The 26,566-nt window shown below is 39.8% G+C and overlaps 1 protein-coding gene across 9 annotated transcripts in view; it reads left to right on the forward strand.

Moving 5' to 3' along the window:
• Positions 1-1,453: 1,453 nt before the first annotated feature.
• The window catches only part of Unc80 (unc-80 subunit of NALCN channel complex), a 175,658-nt gene continuing 150,545 nt past the window's right edge, over positions 1,454-26,566 (forward strand). For 5 of the 9 annotated variants that reach the window (XM_048459172.3, XM_085698834.2, XM_048459173.3 and 2 more), the window contains exons 1-7: positions 1,455-1,663; positions 2,540-2,588; positions 4,968-5,124; positions 6,154-6,455; positions 13,186-13,309; positions 15,572-15,648; positions 17,564-17,703. In XM_048459172.3, coding sequence (XP_048315129.3) covers positions 1,572-1,663; positions 2,540-2,588; positions 4,968-5,124; positions 6,154-6,455; positions 13,186-13,309; positions 15,572-15,648; positions 17,564-17,703 — 941 coding nt within the window. In that variant the 5' untranslated portion in view covers positions 1,455-1,571. Of the gene's footprint in view, positions 1,664-2,539; positions 2,589-4,967; positions 5,125-6,153; positions 6,456-13,185; positions 13,310-15,571; positions 15,649-17,563; positions 17,704-26,566 lie in introns of all 9 variants that reach the window. The other 4 variants (XM_085698838.2, XM_048459178.3, XM_048459176.3 and 1 more) reach the window with 3 other exon arrangements.

Genomic DNA, 26,566 nt, shown 5'->3' on the forward strand with positions numbered 1-26,566 from the left:
CACGCGGTCATGTTTGCTATAAAACTCTTCTTTGCCTGTGGCTGTCTTCCCTTCAACACGGGGAGCCTTTGTGAACAGGAGTCAGCATGAGATAGCTTCTGGTATATAAATATACTTAGTAAATGTTCAATGAATGTATTTTATCTAGCCTCTCTCTTAGCCTGTTTTGAGATCTATATTTTCCTGAGTGTTCATTTCTATAATCCCAGCACTTAGAAGAATGAGGCAGGGAGACAGCTGAGAGTTTGGGAGCAGGCTGGGCTCCCTAGCAGGACACTATCGAAAGTAAAATATTTATTTTGAGGTACTTATTAAAATATATCTTCAAGAAAGAAAATGAGAAGCTTATTTCTGGGTCTTTTGTTTTGTCTTGTTTTGTTTTTTTGAGGCAGGGTTTCTATTTCCGAGTCTTAAAGATCTATGTACCATGCATGTTGTTATTAAAGAATGTCATGTCCTATCTCTTAAGATAAAGACCCAAGATCTGACTTGTCATTTCATGCTGTTTAATTGCTTTTGTTTTGATTTGTTTTCATCACTGGCAGGTAGATAAATTGATAACATTGGTTTTGTAGGCAGCTTGTCCCACCCCACCTCACCTCACCCCCACTTGTCTCAGTGTTAGATAATACTTGTTAAAGGATCACAGGCAACATGGAAGGAAAATGGCAGCTATCATCGGAGTGAAAAAGACCACCAAGTTGCATTGAATGGCATGTAATAAGCCATGCTTCTCCACGTGATTCAAACGTTGCCTCTCAACTTGTAACTAGATGAAACCCACACTGGTTAGTTCGTTCCACCCCTGCGTTGGTAAATCAAGCCAGGCTGACTTCTTCGCGTTATAAAACCAATTCTCACATAGAAAGACTTCTCAGCTTCCTCTCACTCGTCAAGCCTGCCTTCTGCCCTGATTTCATTTTCTAGCCATTCCCCCCTGCATCCTTCCTGCTAAACCCGAGATGGACTGCTGACCTCTTTGCAAGAGGTGCGAATGATGCCAGAGTTAGTGACTGCTCTGCGGCTCTCCAAAGCTCCTCCTCCCCAGAGGTCGACAGTCCTTCGGACGCAGAGGTTGGGAAGCAGGACAGGAGACACTCTTGGGGTGCCCTCCGAGAGGAGCAAGCAGAACCCTGGGTGCCGAAGAGGCCGCGCGGGGGACCGGCGTGCCCGTGCCATGCGGAGCGTGGACTCCCGCGGCCACCCCGCAGCTGCAGCCCCGGCCCCCGGCTCTGCTCCGCGGCTGGGCCGCCCGGCGCGGGCCGCTGTCCACAGTGGGAGGTGCTGAAAGCAGGGCGAGGGGGCGGCGGGCCGGCCGGCTGCTCCGAGCGCCCCCCTCCGCGCCGCGCCGCTCCTCCGGCCCTCCCCTCCTCCATCAGCCATGTTCCGCGCGCGGGGAGGGCTGGGGGAAGGGGCGAGCGCCGGGGGCCGGCGGCGAGGAGAGCCGTCTCTGCCTCGGGGAAGGAGGGGATGAGAGCTGGGGGGAGCAGCGCGACGAGGAGGAGGCGGCGGCGGCGGCCGGCGAGGAGCCCGCGCTGGGTTCTGCGGTAGGACTCCCGGGAGCCACCATCATGGTGAAGAGGAAGAGCTCCGAGGGCCAGGAGCAGGACGGCGGCCGCGGCATCCCGCTGCCCATCCAGACCTTCCTGTGGCGGCAAACCAGGTGAGGGGCGCCGGGCTGGGGGCGCTCGGGGGGTCGCCGGGTCGTCTCCACCGCAACCACCGTGCCACCGAGGCCGCGCCGCAGCCTGCAGCTAGTAACGTCTCCGGGGTAGAAAGCGAGCCCTCAGCACCCACTTAAAAGCACGCATTAAAAAAAAAAAAAATCTCACTGAAGTTTGACAACAAGAAGATTGATAGTTTTCGAATAAATATATATTCATTACCGAGGGGGTGGGAGGGTAGAGAACCTGGGCAGAGGGGGCGGGGAACTAGGAAGGTAATTGGGACTGGTTCCCCCCTCTGTCTCTTGCTGTAATCCCTGCCTGGTGACCTGTTGTTTTCTAGCGTGTTTGACATACCTACTGTGCCCACTTGTTAACCATATTTACTTGGATTCAGCCAATGTCGTCTTCATGATTAAAGCCCCTGAGCAGAGTGATTTTTGATAGATTTATCTCACCTGGCCGGGCCTGAGACCCATGCCATGAACAGTAAAGGGCTTTCTTGTTATTTTAGTGACTGAGTACACATGAAAATAGATGCTGGGAATCATGACCCACATCTGTGCTCATTTTTCAGTTTTTAAGATAAAAACACGCAAGGGGAAGTCACCTCTTCTGACCATTGACGATATACAGTCCGATTCAAAATAAGAGTGGTATGGGAAATGGCAAAGAGCCACGTCTTTTTCATGTATGTAATTAATGTGTAAAAGCAAATGTCGTCAGCTGTCCAACGGCTGCTCATTAATAAGCTATGAGGAAACAGGAAATTTGAGTTTCGTAGCACCATGCCCTATTTATTAAAAATATAATATAAAGATGCTTAAAAATAGTTTTGCTCATGTTTATAACAAAAACCTTTACTAATTTTTCAGTGCATTTTTGAGGCCTAAGCTGGGGAAGCAATATGAAGCCTCTTGTGTGGTATGTGATTCTCACCATTTAATGATTATTTCCATAGTCTGTGTGATGATTTAACCCAAGCAAAGACGAAATCATATTAACTCCACTAGTTAATTCAATTGACAAATATTAGTGAGCATTTTCCCTGAACCAGGCACAGTTCTGCTCTTGGGATAGGGTAAAAAGATAAACAAAACACAGCGTTTACATCCTAACATGAGGCAGAAAGACCCACAGCTGAATATATACATAAAATACATAATCAGATAGATGGTGATGTACATCGTGGAGAAAAGTAGCAATGCATATTAGAAGAAGCTGTGGTAGGTATTTTATTCATAGGCAGTTGGTGGGCACGGTATACAGCTTAATTACTAATGTGATGCTTGGGCAGATACAAGGGATGAAGGAAGGAGTGCCATCTTGAGAGGAGAGCAGAACGACAAAGGACCTCAGCATCAAGTGGAAATAAACTAGAGGAGTGGGTGGGATTGAGGGGGCGGTAGAAGAGAAGGCAGAGAGAGTAGAACTAGGCCCAGGGGAGTCTTTCAGGGAAGACTGAAAAGTCAACTCAGTAATCAACAAAACAGAGACCACTGTGGGCTGCTTATTCATACAATGAACGACTGTGGAGTACTTAAATAACTTAAGCAACTCTGTACTTTTATGTGTTGCACACATTGTGCCGGTCTGGAAGCAAACAGTCTAAAATCATCCTGAAAATCCTGCTATTAATATTTATACAGAATGAAGTGAATTTGACCTGCGGTTCTCAAGGCATCCCATAGTCGTAGAAGACCTGTTTTGCAAACTGAGAAAATAAGGCACAAACTCATGAAGCAAAAGTGAAATGGGTCTTAAGAGCTCCACAGATGGATTTAGATCATGTATAGTATAGTGGGAAAGTGGGAAGCTGTATACTTCCATGCTGCCAAATGTATTTGTAAACAGCTGTGTGGATGATGCTCTAGAAAGGACTTCTGAAGTGTAAGATCCACAATTTATGGTGCACGCCAAGTGGAGAGTTAAAGACACATGTGCATGCACATGCACACACACAAACACACAGGCACACACACTTGGAGGCATTGGCTTTATAGGATTATCACGAAGATACTTTCAAACTTTCCTTCTTTGTCAGTATTAGTGGGATTTCTTGTATCTGAATCATTACAACAACTTGACGCTTTAAGTCTTCACGCCCTTCCTTTCTACCATGCTGACACTTTAGCTTCCGATAACCATGGCTATTCTCTGCTCTTCGTAAGCATGTGTCTGAGGTGTCTAAGGTCCTCACAAAATATCAAGTAGTTAGGTTTCATGCATGGATAAGTAAGCAAGGGGGGAATGAGGTAAATAGATGCCAATGTGGGACACAGCTTCAGAGTTTCAAAAGTTTTTAAAGTTACATAAGCAACGTTTAAGAAGGAATAACAATAAATACTCAGTTCATTGAGATTATGAAAGTAAGTAATTTATGTTCTTTGACATATCTATGTACTTTTCATTTCCAAAATGAGTTTCTTTTTTCTTTTTTTTTCTTTCGAGTTGGAAAGGAAATAGTTCTCATTAGATAATCCCTGTAATAGAAATCACTTTGCCAAAATATCTTAATAATTGCAACAATACAGCTAGAATATGCAGGGCTTATGTTACATATTGCACAGATGCATAGACCATTTAGAGCACTTAAGCATGAATCATGTTCATACAAGTTAAATCTGCATTAGCTTTGTTCTAAAAGCTGGTTGGTACCTTGTGCAGACATTCTCTGCCCTTAACAACAACAACAACACACAAACAAAAACAAAGGATCAAACTTGTCTTTCTGTAGTTTTCTTTTCTCTTTAAACACCTATGTGGCAATGGCAGAAAAGTTAATAATTTAGTAAAACATAAGGCAACATTTGTTGCATCATTGCTTTGAAGATTAAATGAGTCATTGGCCCCCAAGTCAAATTTTTTGAAATAATCTTGTACTTCAGTTAACACCTGTTGAGGACACTGACATAAATTCCGTTCCTTAAGATACTTTTATAAAACTCATCTCATTTTGGTCTAGAGTTGTGGCAGCCACTTTGACTACTCAGCAACAACAAAACCAAATGAAAACCAAAATATAATCAAGAACAAAACAAAACAGCAAAAACCCAAATCACTTCAGACCATATAGCATAAATTTCAGGTCCAAAGCCTGAAAGTTAGCAGTTAACGATGACCTATGGCTGAATGACTGTAGGTCAGTATACTCTTGGCAAGAATAGGTGTGTCTCCTCTCCCCCACCAAAAAAACAAGTTGAGCTCTGTGATTATCTTTTAGGTGATATAGTATTTTAGCATTAATTTTTAATAGTCTCCAATTCTTTATTTTGTATGCTCCCTAAAATTTGAACTCTGCAGTCGTTTGAACGAGTGTTGGTAGAAAACAAACTGCATGGCCTCTCCCCGGCCCTCTCGGAAGCCATCCAGAGCATTTCCAGATGGGAGCTGGTGCAGGCCGCCCTCCCTCATGTTCTTCACTGCACTGCGACCCTGCTCTCAAACAGGAACAAGCTAGGTGGGTGCTATAGTATTGCTGAATTACGTTGTCCTTTATGTGCCATGTATACAAGAACACGTGTTAAGTAGTTCCTCCTGTCCCAGGCATTTTGCGCACATTATCTTATGTAATTATCGTCGAGTTTCTTTCCTATCAATACCATCATCATTGCCATTGTTTCTTAAGCTTTGTCTATATGAATGTACTCTCACCCTCTCCACTTAAACATTACAATAGCATCATAGCATCAGGTGGGTTAAAGATTCTGACCCAGCCTGTGGTTGACCATTTATCCTCTCAATGCCTAATGCTACTGTATTCATGAGCTTGGCATAGTCTCCGAGAGCAGTGGTTCTCAACCTTCCTAATTCGACCCTTTGCCACATGTTGTGGTGACCTGCAACTATAAAATTATTTTCACTGATACTTCATAACTCTAATTTTGATACTGTCATGAATTGTAAATATTTTTGGAGATGGGTTTGCCAAGAGGGTTGCAACCCACAGGTTGAGAACCACTGTCCTAAAGCAGGCAGGCAGGCAGACAGACAGACAGGACAGACAGATAATAATTATCTTGCAAATTGCTTTTCTCTTCTAGTAATATGTCCTAACCATTTTTCCTATGTTAGAATACCCAACCTTCATCTCATTCTCTCTCTTTGTTTGTCTCTACTTTGATGTTACAGGGACCTTTCCAGACCAGGTCTAAAATAGAATGGGTTTTTTTTTTTTTTTTGGTGATTTTTTGTCTTTACTGTCTAACTTTTCTTCATGATAAGGGAGGCTTGTTTGGGAAATCTGACTAGAAATCTGACTGATAAAATACGGTAGCACGCTGTTCTACAGAAATCCTAGTCAGTAAGAGCCCCAAGTGGCAATGAGCCTTATAAATCAGTATTTGCTTGAAGTTTGGAGAGTTGCTAATGTCTCCTGGGAAATGGAGTTACAGAGAGAAGATGAGATGCTCTTCCAGAACAAAGGGTCTCATCCACTGTTCTGGCTGCAGAATTTGCCCTCACCTGGCTGTGTGGTTGTCTCATGCAGGCCACCAGGATAAGCTGGGTGTTGCTGAGACAAAACTCCTCCATACCCTGCACTGGATGCTTCTAGAGGCCCCACAGGACTGCAACAGTGATCAGTTTGGGGGTACAGAGCGAGGTTCCAGCTGGGGTGGCGGCAGCAGTGCTTTCATCCACCAGATTGAAAATCAGGGTTCTCCGGGGCAGCCTCGCCGAAGTAGCTCCAACGATGAGGAGGAGAGCAGCAGAAGAAAGATATTCCAGAATTCCATGGCTACGGTGGAGCTCTTTGTGTTTCTGTTTGCTCCTCTTGTGCACAGGATAAAGGTAAGTAGGAAGCTAATGTTAGGTGTGGGGTGGGATACACAGGCCTGAGAGTGGCCTTCAAAGAATGCTTCAGTATTTGTCTGCCCGTGTCTTTGCGTGATCTTGCAACAGCTTGAGAACTTTTAGTTCTACCTTAAACACTGAATTTTACTTAAAAAATGCAAACTTCCATATATCCTTTATGTACTCAAAAAATCTTCAGTGTGCTCACATGCAATGCTCCCCAAATTAAATGTGCTAGATACATTCAGATATGATCTACAGCTTAAATTCTTTTCTTGCTTTGTTAGCTGTTAGCTTCTACTGGTCATCTAAGGGTTCATCTGTGGGAGTTATAGGAGTCATTCGATGAAAGCGCTCTTGCTGTTTGCTCTGCATGTTATAGTGAGCATGATAACTTCCTAGGTATATGAATCTAGTTATATCATTTTGTCTCATTTCTTATTTGTAAAGTCGTGGATACCTCCAACACTGTTAAATATATGTGAGGCCTTGCACATCATATTCCATTTTAGTACCAAGATGAGAGATAAGAAGCTATTCATGTGCTTAGCTGTTCTTCAGTATTATAACCCTAATGAGTAGATATGCCAGACAGCAATGAATAGATGAAGGTGGCTAGAACCATTAACAATTACTATGAAGGAGGGGACTAGTATCAACTTCAGTTTTTTTAAAAAAAAAAGCATTATGAAGCACAGTAATTTTTTTTTAACTTTCAACTACTGAAAGTCTTTTATTATAAGAGTCACTGAAGGGAAAGCAGCTCTTCAACTGAGACAATTCATTTGCTTCTGGGCTCTGTATGTCCGGGCCCCTGCTCACCTCTTCAGCCTCATTTCCTTTCATGTCCACTAACCTTCATCATTACTGTAGGCTCATCTGCAAACTCCGCAAACCCATTCTTAGGTTCAGGTCTTTGAAGCATTTACTCCTGCCCTCTCCCTTCACATTCTCACGTAGCCATGGATTTCTTGTTGATTAAGGCATTGTCACATGTCACCACAGAGGAAAGTTCCTCCACTGCTTTTCACCACTGGTTTTTCACCCTGTGTTTTCCTTAGCAACTGTCACTACCAGGAATGATCATAGCTGTTGGAGAACATCTTTAGAGCTCATTACTCTCACTTGAACAGAGGTTCTAAAGGGAGGGATGCTGTTTTCCTGTGTCCCAGCTGATGTGTGCATGGCTCTCACTAAATGTTCTTTTACGGACTCACTGAGAAAACTCAAGATGTTATCAGATCCCGAGACAGCCATCCTACATGATACATAGTCCTTAAATATGAAGAAGACAAGGGAAATGGTTCCCTTAAAACAGCCTGTGGAGATGTCCACATGTCAGCAAATAACATCTGAATTGGAAAAATAGGTGATCCCAGAATAACTATAATGATGTTATTTGGAAGACATGGCTGAGAGTTCAGCTCTTGAAAACCAACAACATTACATTTTGAGTTCAGTGCCTGGAAATGGCTGCTGTATGATATTAAGTAATTCATTTTTAAGCCTAAGATTTTATCAACTATAAGTTGGACATAAGAACAAATTTGAGAGCATTCTGAGGATTAAACAATTTGTAGTATTTAACCTAAAACACAGAAAGACATTAAAAAGGCGTTTTGTTTGCATGTCAGTATTTTATTGCTAATAGTATTCTATACTACTGGAAGAGAAGTGCTAAGTTCTCTTCAGTAGATATGGCAGGGTTGAAATGCTCCCTGGTAGCCCTCCAAAGCTTAGCAGCAGCCTGGCAATGGAGCACTTACCAAGGAGTCAGTATATAAGGACACTTTGAGTGACAGAAACATTGTAAATAGCTGTTATTAGCTATCTGACTAGAATAATTACTGTCCTATCATTTTTCATTGTTGTTTATGCAAGATACTATAAAAATATAATTATTGAGCCCAGTAATATGCCTGCAAGGCTTTCTCTGTTTGAGGATGATGTAGGTTTTTTTCTAAGTCTCATGGGATGTAAGATTTATTGATTAGTATTCCTTTGGCATTTGGGACCTAATGATCCCTTTGTTGGACACTATACCATGGCCTGTAGAATATTTAGTGCTATCTTGGTCATCTACCTGCTAAGTGTTGGTCACACTCTCTCCTCCCTAAGTTTGACAGCCACAATTATCTCCAGAGGTCACCAAATGTCCCCAGTTCTATGGGTGGTAGAGAGTTGAACTTGACTGAGAACAGTACCCTAGACTTTTCATTTGCCTACTAGCTATAGGACTGTGTTGAAATCTGTTTTCTTCCTCTGGTCTTTCTTCCCCTTACCAGTACTATTTCTATTCTTTACTCTTCAAACTCCAACCCCAATCAACACCAAAGGCCATCTCTTCGCTTCCTGTCTGAGAGAGCTACAAGTTGCTGGAGAACACACATAACCATCCCCAGGCTTCTTCTACAAAACCATGGTCCCCTGACCTAGTGGACGGCCCACATGGCGTCAAGGCCCCTCTCAGCACTTGCACAGACATGTGCTCTCTCATGTAAGATGACAGGGACACCAAAGTTTAGTCAAAGCATGAGACCAGGCTTCCGTACTCTCCACTCCCATTCAGCCTCCAGACTCTGTGCTCGCTTCTAGTCCACAACTGACAACTTTCGCGTGCATGACTTGAAATGTTTCCATCCACCCACAGGCATGTTTGTATCTTTGTTTCCATCTTTCCAGACATGAAGCTAAAGCTCAAACCTGAGTATCCAAGCAGTTACTAGCTGAGCAAAAATCACAGTCCATCAGATTTCCTTCTAAGTCTTCCCCAGCTTTTGTGCTGGAGCAGTTACCAGTCAGGCCGTAAATAACTAATATTGGACTTATTCTTGTTTTGCAGTCTGCACTTGGTTATACTTCAACCATATTTGAAACTGACAAGGTTCTATTGCCCAGATGGCACCAGTTGCTGTTTGCTGTTTTCCTTGCATCCTTAGCTCTGCTGCTATAGCTTTCCTTTAAGATCCCCTCCCAGTGACATGAGGCATCTGTGCCTATAAGCTGCACTCTCCTATTTCTGCCTCTTTAAGTCAGACTCCTTCTTGCCTCAAGACTAATTTCAAGTTAGTGATCCAAGCAGAGAAACCATGGGCAGTTTGTTTTCTCTAGTGTGATCATGTGGTCTGTATTTCACATCATTAACTTTTAAAATTACTTTTGCTTTCTCCCTCACTCCTGATATATCCCAGGAATCACTTTACCTTGCAAATATTTCTCAGATTTCTCACATAATCCCTGCCCTCTGGTCACGGTCTTTGTCCTGTAACCTTGGACCCTTGAGTTGCCATGGTAAATGGCTCAGTTCCTTAATGCTTGCTCTAGGAATGTGCTTCTGACCAATGATATAACTTGTGATTTCTTTATTGCTTCAAGGCTCCTGTGGGGGGAGAGAGTTGTTAGGCAAGAGAAGAAGCAGCCTGGGAAGAAGCTAGAAGAAGCTAAACGTAGGACAGGAGAATTAGAATAGAAGCAAAGCTATAAAGAAATTGAATCGGAAAAGCACGGAAGGAAGATTCATTTGCCCTCAGATTTCCTGAATCCTTCGCTGGCTGCTGCTTCCTCTGAACCCTGAGAGAGCCCTGGGGCTGGACCGCAAAGACTCTCATTACTTCTCCATGCCTATCGATCGCCTTAACCTGACCTAAGCCTTTAGCATCTCTTACTTGAGCCTCTTACTTTCTAGCTGGATTTGGTTTTCTGGTTTGTGTCATAAAATCTGTAGTCAACACTAAAGTGGCTGATATAGTGCAGATCTGACTATATTGAACATACTAACAATGATTTGCTGGTTTGTGTTCGTGCTGTGTGTCAAAGTCCTCGGTCTGGTGTCTTGGACCCTCTGCAGTGTGTACACCTCTCTCTATGAGCTCTAGATGTTTAGCCATGATTTTTCAAGGCTTTTCCCTTTGAAGGTCCTGCTGCCAGGAATGTTAGGGTTAGGGTTACATTGTCTACCCCTCTGACTAGAAAACACCTGGTCATTCTTTAGGATTTTACTCAGAATTTATACTTGCTCATCTCTATCTCAGTAATACTGTAGGAACACATTTATTGCTGTAATTAACTTGCTTACTGTAATCTTTTTCTAAGTATTTCTCTTACTAGTTTGTGAATGATAAGAAGTTAGAAATTATAGTTGCATCAGTGGAAGCTAACACAGTATCTGTATTTAGAATACAGATGTTTATTCGATGAATTAATTTACAAATCAGCAATCGTATAAGTTACTTATTCATTTTTAAGACATATTCATGCTTTTAATTTACAATTCACTCTAATATTTTACCTAAATAATTAATCTTGATATTCTGACAAACATATTATTAATTTTATACTCAATATAATGAGTGAAAACAAAATACATTTGATTTAGTGCAGATTCTCGTATTGACACTTATTCTTTGAAGGAATATTTCTTGGGAGCCCACCATAGATGAAGCACTATTTAAAGTCATAGAGAAACAGCAGGAGATAAAGCAAAATGCAAGGCTGCAAATGGGCTTGAACAAAATCATGTGTGAAGTATATAATTTTGTTTAAATGCTAGTTGTTCAGTGAAATCTGCTCGGTGACCATTTAATACAATTTCTCAATGCTATCATAGGAGTGAGACCTCAGCAGAATAGATAAAAGCACCCAGAAGATGGAGAAACAGATTCTGCCTGTGAATGCATCTGCTTGTTTTCTCAGGATCCTTTGAGTCTTCCTTCTGAACTTTTTACATGATTTCTAAGAAGTGTTCTCCAGGGACCAAGTTTCTGGTTGTGTGCGTACATAGCACACAAAGAGAACCACCAAAGGGGTGTAATTAGGGTGGTAGAGCCTCTGTAATATGACAAAAACACTTTGAAAATAACACATTGACATACGAGGAAACCACAGGTATAGCAGGTGTCCAAAAATGGAGAGACTCTGAATTGAGATGCTATTATCTGGAGAAAGTAGAAATATGTCCGCTTAACCAATGAGAACATATTGATGGTCAGGATGGGGAATTGTCTGGATCTAGTTGGCTTATGGGCATGTCTGTGGGGGAATTATTTTGATGGTTCAATGATGTAAGAAGGCCCAGCCTATGGTGAGCAGTACCATTCTCCAGCTAGGGCATTCTGAACTGTGTAAAACAGGAGGAAGCAAGCAAGCAAGGTTGTGTTTATTGTCTTTGACTTGCCTGTGGAGGTGATGTGGCTAGCTACTTCTAGTTCCTTTCTTCACTCTCCATCAATAACAGATAAATAATCTTTTCCTCTTCTAGGTTGCTTTTAGTCGGGTTATTTATTACGTAACACAACAGAAATCAAATGTAGTCTCCCAAGTCTCTGACAATGTGAATTTATCTGGGGATTTTAAAAGTGATTTGTTTACTTTATGTGTGTGCACCTGAGTGTATGTATGTGAAGTATATAGGTGTAGTGCCCTTGGAAACCAAAAAAGGGTATCATTTTTCCTGGAACTGGGTTTTCAGGCTGGCTGTGAGCTGCCTAATAAGGATGCTGAGAACTGAACTTTGGTCCTCTGGAAGAGCAGCAAGTGCTTTTTGAAGGCCAGCTTTCTCTTCAGGCCTTCATTTGGGAATTTTATCAACTTCCTTTAGCTGAAGGTTTCTTATTTTTCAGTGAACTTGATTCACCTTTCGTTGAATCACTTTTCTTCTAACTTTAAAGTCCCTCTTGGCTGATATCTTCTAGCTCAGTGGTTTTTAGCTATAGCTGCCTAAGAAGATCCTTGGGGGAACTTTGAAAAAATCTCACAGGGTTTCTAATTTGATGGGTCTGAGGATGAGAGCAAGATGAGACCTGAGCCTCCTCTGTGCCTTAAAACTTCCCAAAGCAGTTACAATAACACAAGTTAGAGTTGCAAAATACTGTCCCAAATGAATCCCTTGCTCTAGATGTGTTCACCAGTCTGTTTGTAGTCCCGGCTTCCATGTTCACTTTTTTGATAAGCTGAGATGTTTAAGACGTGATCTCATGATGTGTTTGAACTCTATAATATGAGGCTGCATTTTTAAATGCCTAAACCTGTCTCTATGATGCAATAATGGCACGTCAAATGTGTTTCTGGACGGAGCTTTCCATTACATATAACTGTACAGGCATGGGTTGAAAAACCAAATTTAATATTTATTAATTATTAATATTTATTGGGTATCTTTCTGCACACAATTCCCCATCTGTATTAAGTGCTGTGGTGGTGTTGGGAGCTGCAAGAAAGGGGGTATTCTTCAACTAGTCCTTGCCTTGAAGAATTAGGATTGTTAGAACATTATGATATCACCCACTCTAAAGAATCAAAATCTATTTACCCAGTTCCATGAAATAAAGAGAGAAGCACTGGAGACCAAAAGTCAAAGTGGTCAGGCTGCGAGGATGTTACCTTCTGAGGGAAAAATGAGGACAATTACGTAACTAAGAGGAATGACACTTTAACCAAGCATTAAGAGATCTGCCAAGACTATGGAAATAAACAGATCTCCCTCACTGCAAACAAAGCAGTATTTATGTATTCCATGATTTTTCCAAAGCTACATTTGATTAATTTCTCATTTTCCGTAAAGCAGGCCACTGTAATTTCCATCCTGACTGTAGTACTAACAGGATCATCTGTTTGTTAGAAACATCCGTTCGAGTGTTTGGCAGAGCAAGTCCCTCTGAAAATGGTCTGTGCAAGGTGACAAATTCCCTGATGCAACCAATTACTGAACCTCCTTTTTTTCTGTCCCTAGGAATCTGACCTCACCTTCCGACTGGCCAGTGGGCTGGTTATATGGCAGCCTATGTGGGAGCACAGACAGCCAGAAGTCTCTGGCTTTACTGCCCTGGTGAAGCCTATCAGGAGCATCATTACAGGTTCGTGACTCCAGTGCCCAGGCAGGTCACCTCCCAATAGGTATTATGGTAGGAGGGTTTTTCTTTAAGAAGATAATCAAAAGCAAGTCTCTCTGGAAAGTTATCTGGGTGCCCTAGGTATGAGACATGCTCACGTGGGACACATATTTTTTGATCATGTGACTTTGGGTAAGTCATTTAACTATATTGTGCTTTTGTTTCTTCATCTAAGAAATGGGGATTAAAATATTAATAGTGTTCATAGAATTGTTGTGAAGAATAAAATGTGCACAAACACATATAAATGTGTGTGTGTATATATATATATAATCAGAAGAATGACTGTCATATTTTAAGAGATCATTATAAAAGTTACTTTTGAATTGTGGTTATGATAAATGAAGTAGAGGGTCCTTAGAGATCTCTTCATAGTGTTTTATTGATATCAAAGTATTTTACTTGAGAAACTGGAATTCTGTGGTTGAAGTGATGTAGAAGTAGCCCAGCATGGTAAATTTTTAACTGTACAATAAGCTCTAAGTGTCCTTCACTCTATGCACATCTCTTGCTATGTATGCAACTTAACAGAGTGTGTGTTCCTAGCAATGTAAAATAGAGACACTAAGCGCCTTACCTGGATTCTTAATAAATGTAAGTGAGAAAGTGCATAAAGAGTAAATGCTTAGTAAACTCCAGTCTTCTATTCTTAGTCTTACTTTTAGTGTCAATAATAAATACATTATATAGAAAATCTATAAAAACATATATGCTGTAATCATATGTATACACATGTGTGGAGATGGTTTCCTTATTTTTGGAGGCAGAGGGTGGAAGATTATGTATGCAAATGAGCTCCATAAGTGGAAGAAAACCACAAACAAATTCTCCCGTTCTTTTTCTCTATAACCTAACAAAACTCTCCAAGTATCTGATATATTAAGGAATCATTGTAGCCATGGAGTTTCTTATTAGGCATGTATCTGAAAAGATTATTATTGTGACAAATAGAGTCATTCAAAGGAAATTGATTTTTTTCACATAATAAAGAGTAGTTCACAAGTCTCACTATATATATGTATATGTATATATATACCATATATGTCAACTTTTAAAAGATATATTCAAGAGTTGTATCACAGTTTTAAATATCAAGGAACTAAATAAGTAAAGGTGCTATAACTGAATCTCTTCAGATTCTCTGTATGGAATGAAGCTAATTTGGATTCAAGCAGCTAAATACAAAATGTAAGATGAATGCAAGATTATTTAAAAAAACAAACTTTAGGTTAGTTAGTAATAGAAATAAGACTGAGAGTAAAATATGCATAGGTGTAGCAAATTGTCATTTAAATGTCATACCCTCATGATATGTTAAAGAAATGTAATTTTCAATTTTTGATATAGTTTTCCTATACAAATGTAATAGCCCTTCATAGCTTAACCCTGGAGTCTTATACGTGTTCACCCAGTTCTGTACCAGAGATTTACAACTCCAGCATCTCTCTCCTTTGGATTTATATATTGACGGTCATTCAACAAATTTTAAATATTTCTAAGAAACCCTCCATGACAGCCCCACGGACTATTTACCTTCCTCTCCTTTGGCTTCATGGAAGCACAGAGAGTTGGTTTTTTTCTTCTGTCCCTGATGCCTGCAACTTGACAGGGTGCTCAGCATCTTAAGTGTCATGACCTAGACAACATGGCTAGAAAGAGCAATTCCAGAAGGAGACCTTGGCAATAACTTGTGTTTTCACTACCTAACCAAGGCAGACACTACTACCACGGTGATCGGCAGTTACCACAATTGCCTAGTCCTAAAGTGGTGACAGAGACACCGATGACTGGCTTGGAATCTTCCATTAAATGTCAAGTTAAACTTCCTGTTGCCTGAGTTTTTTGTTTGTAAACTGATATAATAATGCAGTGGTAGAATAGGGTGACCAAAAAGATTAAATTAGTTAGCATATGTCAGCTACTTAGGACAGGACTCGGTATGCAGTAAAATTGGGACAGCCATACCTGTTTTATTTTTATTATTACCAAGTTCTAAAGCTCATCCTCCTAAATCAGATTAAAGAGATAAATATCTACATTGAAAACCTGAGAGTTGCTTTTTTTATTAGCTATTTGATTTCAGTTCATCACACATGACTTAACATTTTCTTTCAGGGTAATTATGTTATAAAAACTGTTCTTATTTGAAAATGTCATGAGCCTATGTAATAAAATGAGCTTGTGATATTATAAAATTGGTGATGGATTTTTCTATCATCATTGTAGCCAAGAGAAGCTCTCCGGTCAACAGTCAGAGTCAAACCTGTGAATCACCAAATCAAGACACAAGACAGCAAGGCGAGGTGGGTTTGTTACAATCGTGAGAAGAGGGGCGGGGGAGACACTTTGAGTAGCATCGTAAGGACTCAGGCATCAGTTTTAGATTCATCCTCTCCACTCAGAACCTTCCATCCTGAACTTTTTGCTCAGTCTTAGACCTTCTGGCAGTCAAGTGTAAAAATGAATTTTTAGCATCTTTCAATGAGAGATGTTGGAACAAAATGTGAGTATTGTATCTCAATGATGGGTATGAAGTAAGTCGTATTTGATTTTGTTGGCTAGCATGTAGCAATAAGTACTAGTTGTCACTCATTGCACACTTAAAAAGCAGCTGGACAGGGAAGGAACCAGAACAAACTCGTCCCTCTGCATGTGGGTGACAATTCTAAGACTGGGATAGACTGCGGGGCCTCTGACAGTGAAACCAAGATTTGCCCCTACTCCTTCTACTGGCTTTTTGGAAACCCATTCTCTTTGGATGGATACTTTGCTCAGCCTAGATATAGTAGGGAGGGCATTGCACCTTCCCCAAAGCAATGTGCCTTACCCTCTCTGAGGAGTGGATAGGGAGTGGAGTTGGGGAAGGTGGAGGGAATGAGAAGAGAAGAGGGAGTGGGAACTTGAATTGGTATGTAAAAAAATAAAGTAAAGTAAAAAACATTGTGTGATCTCCTTTCACCTTCTATTCAACCAGAGCAAAGTAAAACTTGACACCTTGTATTGAAATTGGGTTCTCTTTCTAACTGGCATATTCCCTCTGGAATAGCATTACCTTCCAAGCTGACCTCCTAGTTGGGGACTTTAGTGTACTGACATATCTACCATTCTCTGAGCAATTGCTTACACTAGGGTTTGTAAACATTATGTAAGCCTTTTTCACTGACAGTGTATTTGTAATGGAGTGTGCTTGACGGTCATTGGTTGATCACCATCTCCCTGTCTGATGACAGTCTTGACAAGGCAATCATTCTTGTGCAGCATGCATTTGGTCATGTGCAGCACCAACATTTGCAGCATCAGGGTCAGTGACTGAGAAGGATGTAGAGGATGAGTGGACAACCATAAGAAATAATGTTTTATAAGCTAATAGTCCCACAAAGGGGAAATTATTCCTCGGAAAACCTCAAATATCAACTCCAAGATGAACATTACAAAATGGCGAAATCTTAAGACTACTACACTGGTGCTTTTCCTTTATCATCTTCTTCCAAATATACCCAAAATGAATGCATAACCCAAATTACACAACAGTGATGCATGCATATAATCCTTGTTGCTCAGAACACTGAGGCAGGAAGAGTGCAACTGAACTGCTATGGTAGCCATCTGAGGGCCTTTGTCCTTTAGAAGTTAATCTACATTACCTATAGAACAGTATTTCCCATTACCTGAGCAAAATTGCATTTGTCAGCTAAATGGAATTAAAATAAATTACTCAATAAGATGAATAAATGAGTGTATGCTTGTAGACCAGATCCCCAAAGGTTCCCAAAGCCAAAGAAAAATTTTGTGATACTCTTTTTCTCGTGAATGATGGGAAAACCTTCATCCTCAGATTCTTACTTGAGTTGATAACTTCCTGCTATGCTGGCATCAAGCTGAGTCTCACACCCCTGTTCTGTCCTTCTTGGTGACATGTCTTTGCTGAACTGTGGGCTTCATATCTTTAATGGTGCAGATGCTGGACATAGAAGTGAAAAAAAAAACAATGAAGGACAAAATGAATAAAACTTATAAAATAGTTAAGCCTCATGCTTGGAATGACACCAGTTTTTCTAGAAATTTATTTCCATTGCCTTTTAGACAAAGAGTCTCTAGGTCTGTGATCGCTTACGCTGCAGAGGAACTCTTCATGTGACTGTGTGCATAAAGCAGGTAATTCTAGAGGATATTGCCTAAGCAAGGGAAGGACCTAATCTCCTGTCTCACCTCCCAAAGGGACTTCAGGTGGTCAGCGAAGCACTGCAGTCTGATTCCATCTCACCCAAGGCCACCATCTCTGGCTGCCACCAGGGAAACTCGTTTGATGGAAGCCTGTCCTCCCAAACTTCCCAGGAAAGAGGCCCATCGCATTCAAGGTAATTGGCCAGAAGGCTACATGAAATATCTCCTAACTATTGAAGGTTAGACTGTATTCTAGCTACTTTTACAGCCTTCATTCTTTAAAATCTGGATGTGTGTTCTGTATGTGTGCTGTTTTATCCAACACATAAATTATTATTTACAAGCACAACTGTAAGTGCCCCTCATTTTAACAAATCATGCTGGAAGTAGGAAGACATGTCAGATTTAGTGAGATGCCTGAGCTAAATATCCAAATGCAGAAATCCCAATGATATTATAAGAAGCTTACATTGCAGTCATGATTAAGGGTCTGCTTTAGTGGCTAAGAACACTTTGTATCAGTAAACCTCTGTAGTGAAATGAGTGTTGCTAAAACACTTTGAAATGATAAGTCTACTTTTTAAAAATTTTATCTCTTCCCTGTTGTTTTGTGAACATAACAAATTAATCTGCTTGCAAATTCCTTCTGGAAGAATCAAGCTAGTCTACCTCTTCCTCCTCCCTAAAGGAATTGTGGATACCTAGATTCACAAATATGCCCCTTCACCTAATGAGCCATATACTATACGGCAATCTCTGTATTTCTTTCTACTTTCCAATGAAATTGTTGTTTGGGTGATAGTACTTTGAAATGAAGTTTTAAATGTATCTTTATTGAGATATAACTTCTACACCATAAAATCAACCTGCTAATGTTAATGCTTTAATCATTCCTTGGTATATTTACAAACTTGTGCAATTATCACCAAAATCCAGTTTTAAAAAATTTATATCAGATTCAGTTGTGGTTACTCCCTTTCCCACACAGACTTAAGAAAGTCTCTGTCACACTTTCTGTCTGCTTTGGGTTGTATTTTTAGGCCCTGTGCACAAAGGGAATGGTATCCTGCATCTGCCTTCTTTGATTTAGTAATGTTTTTGAGTTTTTTTAATGTACATCACTATGCACATCATTCCTTTTTATTGCTGAATATCATTAGCTTGGACAAATTTATCAGTTTTCTTTACTCACCATTGGGCGGATAGTTTATGGCCATGTTTTGTGTATTATGGGTAATGCTGCTGTGACCATTCCCTTAAATCTTTTATGGACACAAGTCTCCATTCCACCGATGGGCAGCCTTGAGTAGACTTGCCGAGTTGTGTAGCAAATTTATGCCCAAATTTGAAAAGAACTAACAACTCTTTTTCCAAACTTGTAGCACTATTTTACACCCCTCCCCCAGCAATATATGGGCCTTCGTGTCCTCAGAAACATCTTTATTCTTTTCCTCTTTTTATTATAGTCATCCTAGTCAGTGTAAAATGGGATCTGGCTGTGGCTTTCATTTTCTTTTCCCTAATGACTAAGGATGTTAAAGATGCTTTTATACACTTATGAGCTATTCAGAGGCACTCTTTTATTAAAGGGCTACTCAGACTTTTCCCACATTTTAATGAGGGGTATCTAAGTGTTCACTTTTAATAATCTTTAATATATTCTGCCTAAAATCTTTTATTAGAGAAAAATAATTCACAGGTATCTCCTAGTATCTGGTTCACCTTTTTATTTAGTGGTTTTAAAATAATTTATCTCTACCTAGCCCTAAACCAGATTGTTTAGGTATATTGTTTTTGAGTTTTTTCTAGACTTACTGAAAACATAAAGCCGTGAAGAAAAATGCCATAGTCTTTATATTTGCAGGCTTGGCACATCTGCATTTATCCATTGGTTTCTATTTTAGGACGTGGCATTACCATGGTCCCAGGTATCTTACTTTGAAAAAATTCAAATCATTACCATTTTCCTGTTCATATTTCTACAACTATTACTAGTGCCTATCTCTACGTCCAGCACACACACATTCTTTGTATGCCCTGCACATGTCCGGTCACTGTACTGCTTCCAACTGCCCATGGCTAAGGAGACAAATGGTGGGTAACCACAAGTATGGTAAGGCAGGCATAAGATACCTGACTTGTACATGGCTACTGAACCAGAAGTGGGATGCACTGGCTGATAGCAGTTCTAACACTGACAGTGGCGGAGGCCCTTTGACCATGGCCATTGGTCTCTGTTGGCCATCGGTTCTATCCGCTAAGTCAACTTTGCTTTTCCCAGAAAGGCAGCATATGTTCACAGTTTATTTCCTGCAACCAACATTTGGGGAAGGGGACTTGAGAGTCACTTTCAATTTTTAATGTCTCAGGAAGTAATTTTGCTGATATAATGAACATATATAACATAAATTTATATATGTTCACTGTGAATTTTATTAAAATCCACCGGATAGACAAAATCCACATTTGCATATCCCATCTTTTAGACTTCTTTTGAAGAATAATAATCATAATTTTCTTATAAGTCATTATATATGCACATATAAAAGATAATTATATAATGATAATAGACTATGAAATTGTATAATAGATAATGTACAATTATATACCATATAATTATATAATAATAATATATCTATGGGTATGGTACCAATAAAATTGTATAATACCATAAAATTATGTAACAGATAATATAAGGTTAATAATAGGTTATTTTATATATGCTATCATACATATATAAATATCTATTTATAAATATAATATATAATATCTGCATATATGTTTTATTATACTATATGTGTATGTATTATGCATTTTATATAGTTATAAATATTATACATATATATTTTCATCATACTATCAAAATTTGTAGAGGGCCTTTGTCAGATTCCATAGTATTCTGAAATATGACCTTATATTACTTTAAAGTCTTAACAAGTAACTGTATATCTTCACCCTTCCTTGATCTTTAGACTGTGTTTATTTAACAGGTCCCTGGATTTTATGTTTGCAGTCATCATTTTTTAATTTTAGTATTATTTGTTCTCTGTGAAAACTGGGAAATTTCATTATTATTAAGCCTCATATTACAAATCTTTAATAATTTTTTAAAACTTCCTGTCTCTTCTCCTTTGCTTTACTGTAACCAACAGACAGAAACAAGTAGGTGTCTTTTGACATCTGGACATGTCTTTCGTTAGATCACCGAGTTTGTTAGGCACATTTGTGTAACTTTCATACCAATGTAAACTCAGTCCCACATCTACAGAGCAAATTTTCATCCCCCAGTCTCAGCAGCATCCTTTTGCTCCACCAGCAGCTTACTCAAAGTTCAGAAGTTGTATTTACAAATTGTAGACATTTTATGCTTTTATTTATTTATTTTTTTAATTTTTTTTATTAAATTATAAAAGTTTCCATTTCAGCCCCTCCTCCCAACACCCTCCCACTCCCCCCACTCCCTCTCCTCCTCCCTCTCCATCCCCTAGAGCAGTCAGGGTTTCCTGCCCTGTGGGAAGTTCAAGTTCCTCCCCCCTCCCTCCAGGTCCAGGGAAGGTGAGAGTCCAAACAGACTGGAGCGCCAAAATCCAGTATATGCAGAGGAAGCAAGTCCCAGTGTCATTGTCAATGGCTTTTCAAAAAGGCTCCGGGCCAGCCACATTCAGAGAATCTGGTTGGATCACGTCCTCGTTCAGTCCCAGTCCAACAGGCCTTGGTGAACTCTCATTATATCGGTCCCCTTGTATCAGTGGGTGCTCGCATCCCTCGCAGTCCTGATTACTTTTTTTATTTTCTTCATCCTTCTGCTCCTCATTTGGACCGTGGAGTGCTCAGTTTGGTGTTCCAATATGGGTCTCATTTTTTTTATATAGGTTCTAACTGTTCTAAAGTTCTACAACCATTCCCCAAGTTTAAGGTTTATTTTGTTACCAAAATCTCTTTTGAATTAGCCTCAGTTTCTCAGCATTAGGTTCTCTCTATAAGTCCACACATGACATGGGAACTGGTTTCGGTCAAAACAAATTATGAAAGAGAGAGAACACCAGTATAGAGCTTCAGTGTTTTTATAGTGCACCCTGAAGCTCACAGACTGTCGCTTCTATCATACTCTGTACATCACTACATCTAACCCTGGTAGGGTATGGAATTATCCTGCACTAGGGCATAAGGACCAGGAGGCAGGGAGCCCTGGGAACTATCTTAGAGGCCAACTATAAAAAACAATATTGATGATCATGTCACTATCATTTTATATACTATAAATTTTATTATTACTTTTCTATAAGTTGTTAAATATGCTTCTTCTACCAATTCTGATTTCAATTTAAAAATGTTTAATTTGATTGAATATAAGAAGTAATCTCTACTTCAAATACTCAGATTATGCCAGATAGTTTTTAAAAGTCATAAAGAAACAGTAAAGAACGTAAAATCTTGAGAGTGTAAGCTATCCGTGTTTTATTTCTTACATAGTTTTCTTGACCATTACGAGAATTTAGAGATTATAAGAATAAGCAGAAAATGAAGTTCCTTTCTCTGAAAAATCAAACTGTACTGATTCCAATCTGATTGTGTATAAAAGCAAAGCTAACTAAATGTCCCATTCACAGAAGGTGTTGTTTTGTTTTGTGACATCACTAAACTCGAGCCTTCTGCCTATCATCTATCTGCCCACCTATGTGTAATCTGCCCATCTCTCTGCATGTCTTGATGCAAATGCACACACACACACACACACACACACACACACACTCTTCCATAGTACAGTACACCCACATTGTGTGAATCAGACACGGAATCCGTGGCCCTGTGAAAACACGAGCTGTCTTCTCTCTGCCTCGCTACAGTGGCTGGTTACCATGGAAACCATGCACAAGTTAGACGGCTTCACAAATGCTGGTGTTAATGTGTCTCCATTGGAGGAGTCCTTGTGTTTATTGAACTTGAAGCAAAAGCCTTATTAACAAAGCCGTGCAAATATCCTAGCAACGAAAGCTGTCTACCTAGATCAAACAAATCCAGATCGCTGTGGCCGATGCCCTGACCTTAAGTGAACTCAGCATCACTCTTTCCTGCACACTGCAATCAGTGAACAAGTAGCAAGTTTTAAATGTGAAGTGAGATTTCATCTTTAATTGCTATATGCATAGACATAATTAATGCTTCATTAAGTACTGCAGTGGGTCGAGAACAATTCCCACATTTCTCAGTGTTATTTCCAGAACAATTCCTTGCTTGCAGTGTGTTCTGCTTTCATTTTACAATCCTCATGGATAACAACTTGATTTCCCAAAACTGTTTTTGGTCAGAATAGAGTAAAACACTGTTACCGTTGTGAAGATCTTTTCTCATCATCATTGCTTATTGTCTACACGTTACTTAGTGAAATGCTAGCTATTCAAATATATTAGAAATATTCAAATATATTTATTAAATTATATATTAAATTACAAATGTTTATTAATTATATTTCTAATTATAAATGATATTTAAATTACTGAGAAATAACACATACTCCTCTATTAGGTAAATAAATGATTTGTCGCCTCTCTGCCTAGCTACAGTGATTGGTTACCATGGAAATTATGCAAAAGTTAGACTGCTGAACAAAGGCTAGTGTTAATATATCTCCTTCACTGTAAGTGAGCCTCTCTTTCTTATGTATATAAGTTAGAAGAAAATTATATTCATATTCAGTCATAAAATTTTCTGTTCTTTTGCTACCCTCTTATGTTGTAATTTACTGAAAATGGCTTTTAACTTCCATTGGTCAGTTAATTGCATATGATAGTGCTTTCCTAGATGAAACACTTTATCAATTTTTACTTTAGGTTTTTTTTTTCTTTCTTTCTTTCTTTTTTTTTGGTTTTTCGAGACAGGGTTTTTCTGTAGCTTTGGAGCCTCTTCTCTAACTAGCCCTTTGTATACCAGGCTGGCCTCGAACTCACAGAGATCCGCCTGCCTCTACCTCCTGAGTGCTGGGATTAAAGGCGTGCGCCGCCACCACCTGGTCCAACTTTGCTTTTTAATGACTTCCAACCAGTAAAGTTCACACTTCAAGTTAAATAAAGTGACTGAAAGAAAAGCTAAAGATACACAAGGTTATAATTATTTTCTGCTGAATTCCTTGTTGATTTGTTGTTTCTATTTTCAAGGGGCCTTGGGTGAGCGGTGGTCAATTTGGGGTGCCAGTGAGTTAGTTCCATGAGATGGAAACAGAACTGTACTTCAAGGAAAAAAGACCCAAGCTCAGACAGGGCAGTGAGGTGCCAGCTGGAGCGGGAGGAGCCACTGAAGAGCACTAACCGCTGAGATGGAGGCCGGGAGTGCGAAATCCTAGCTGCCTGGGAGTGAAAAGAGCAGATGTCCCAAGAGTCCGGGGATGAAAGTAACAGTTACAGACGGACTCTAGGGCAGCTGATGCAGCGAAAGCAAGTTACGGGTTGACTATGGAGCAGAGAAGCACCAGCCAAAGAGAGGAAAACAAACTAAAGGACAAACTTTAGAACCGACAAACAGCTCCTGTGAAGGGAGTGGGAGCGGCCCAGAGGTGTGGGTCTACCCAGGGTCTCTAGGTTAGACTTTTTATAGGTTCATGGGGACCGACCCATTCTAGACTTCTCCCTGGTTGATTCTACTGAGTTTCCCCTGCAGGACTTTTTGTAACAAGAACAATCTTTTGCGGGTTTGGCAAACTTGGGGGCAAGAAACAGCCCTTCTTAAAGAACCTTACCTGTTTCCAAGCTCAAATTCCCCTTACCTTTCTACAGTTTCAAATAGAGTTTACTCCATATCAATCAACTGAAATATGAATCTATGATTGCCCTAGTTGGGGACATGTTTTTAGTCTCTGGTCACAGCCTTATTTATATTCAGAAAGTCTTGCTGTTCTACAGCCCATGATCAAATCATTGAACTGACAACCTCTGTTAGAATAAGGAAGAAGGGGGAGAAGAAGGAGGGGAAGGAGGAGGAAGAAGAGAAGGAGAAGAAGAGGAGGAGAAGAGGAGGAGGAGGAGGGAAATGATGGTGATGATGATGATATTGATGCTAATGCCTAGAGGACTTAACTGAACAGTTGGTCTCTAGTTTCAGTTGAATAAACTCAGTGTGGAGAGAAATACATAAATTTAGTCATCAGGTGTCCTAGGACGTTAAGCTGTCGGCATGTCAACCAATTATGGTGTTTCAATTTAGCAGTTGTTTTGAATATTGGTCTATAAGGGCAGAAATCTAGGGCATTTGTTCTTCAAATTTATAAAGGGCATTTGAGAAATACATGAGAATACTATTTAGGACAAAACTTCTTAAACCTGACCCTCAGAAATTTTAGTTTGGGAAATTTTAGGGGAAACTTTGATGTCTGTTTTCTTAACATCTTTCGCCTTTCTTGTGCTCCTTGTGGACTTCATAGAAGTCGTCCATTGGCACCTCATATGGGACAATGTTCTAGGGATTTGAAACTTTTAGGAGATAAAACCTAATCTAATAACTATAAAATTTGAGAACCCTAAGGTATGGAGACAAAGGAGAGAATTAATGCTAAGTACAGCTAACATAAGGAGGGAATAATTCTGCTGACCGGCTGATAGCTGCCTCCACCGCAGAGGATTCGTCAAGGTTCTTATGAATTTGATGACTGCATGACGACTTGAGGACCTGAAATTACCCAGCTGGTACCCAGCCAACCTCGTACTTTGTTTTTTCTTTATATTTCTAACACTAGAAAGAATTCCTGTTCACTTAGGTGTAAATGATAGGCTTAGAGGAACAAGCTACATCATGGTTCTTTAGGGAAGAGAAATGGAATGGGTTTGGGAAGAGGAGAAAATGAAAGTCTCTTAAAAACTGTGTAGAAATGAAAATCAAGGTTATTATTTCCTCTCAAGCTGGTGCTGAGGGCATAAACAGTCAAGGTTCAGAAGGCAATGACAAGTCCAGTGGACAAGTTGAAAAGATAGTGACAGAGGTTCTTTACCACAAATTAATTAATTAATTAGAGTTGAAAAGCAGTGCAGGTCCATTGATAACTGACACAGCAGGGCGTGCAGAATAGAAGGTAAGGTTGGAGTAGATAGCACGGTACATATCCGTTATCCCAGCACTCAAGAGACTGCAGCAGGAAGATCGTAAATTCCAGTCCAGGCTAGGCTACTTAGTGGGTTGGGAGCCAGGCTGAGCTACATGAAACTTTATCTCAAAAAACAAAACAACAATAACAATAAGGATGGTGAGGAGGTGGAGGAGGAAAAGGAAACATAAAGAAAATGGATTCATGCACACTGGAAAAAAGTTCAGCACTGTATGGATTTTGCATTTCATTCTAAGAATGATTTAATAATTCAAGGAATGGTGAACAAGAGATGAAGCAAGGAGATTTAAAGGACATAATTGGGATTGTCCTGGTGAAATGTGTTGGCCACTAGCACTTGGATGTTGTCTATAGGTAAAGCTGATGAGAAATTGTGGGAAGGAGAATCCCTAGGACTCTATGATTTAAAATTAAATCTCTGGAATGCTATAAAAGATTTAAAATTCAATTACCAGAACTCTATGATAGATTTAAAATTCAATCTCTGGTACCTTATGATAAACTTAAAATTGGCTGACGATCAGAGTATTTTACTTCCCAATCCAGTTTTTTGAGAATTTAGGATTATATAGAAAGCCTATTTAATATGACTTCCATCCCAGTTAATAATTTAATGTGTGAGCCTTTAGTGGTGGCACATGCCTTTAATCCCAGCACTTGGGAGGAAGAGTCAAGGAAGTCTCTGTGAGTTCAAGGCCAGCCTGGTCTACTGAGTGAGTTCCAGGACAGCAAAGGCTACATGGAGAAATCCTGTCTTAAAAACCCAAAGATAGATAGATAGATAGATAGATAGATAGATAGATAGATAGATAGATAGATAGATAATTTAGTCATAGATATAATTTAGTATGTGACATCTAAAGTGCTTGAACTTCTTAAATTTAATTTCCTACTTGTTATCTAAATTATCCAGAATAATCAACTATAAGATAACACCAAGGGTTGGAGAGATGACTCAGCAGTTA

Source organism: Myodes glareolus, chromosome 1 (assembly GCF_982192425.1).
Source record: "Myodes glareolus chromosome 1, mMyoGla1.1, whole genome shotgun sequence".
NCBI lineage: Eukaryota > Metazoa > Chordata > Mammalia > Rodentia > Cricetidae > Myodes > Myodes glareolus.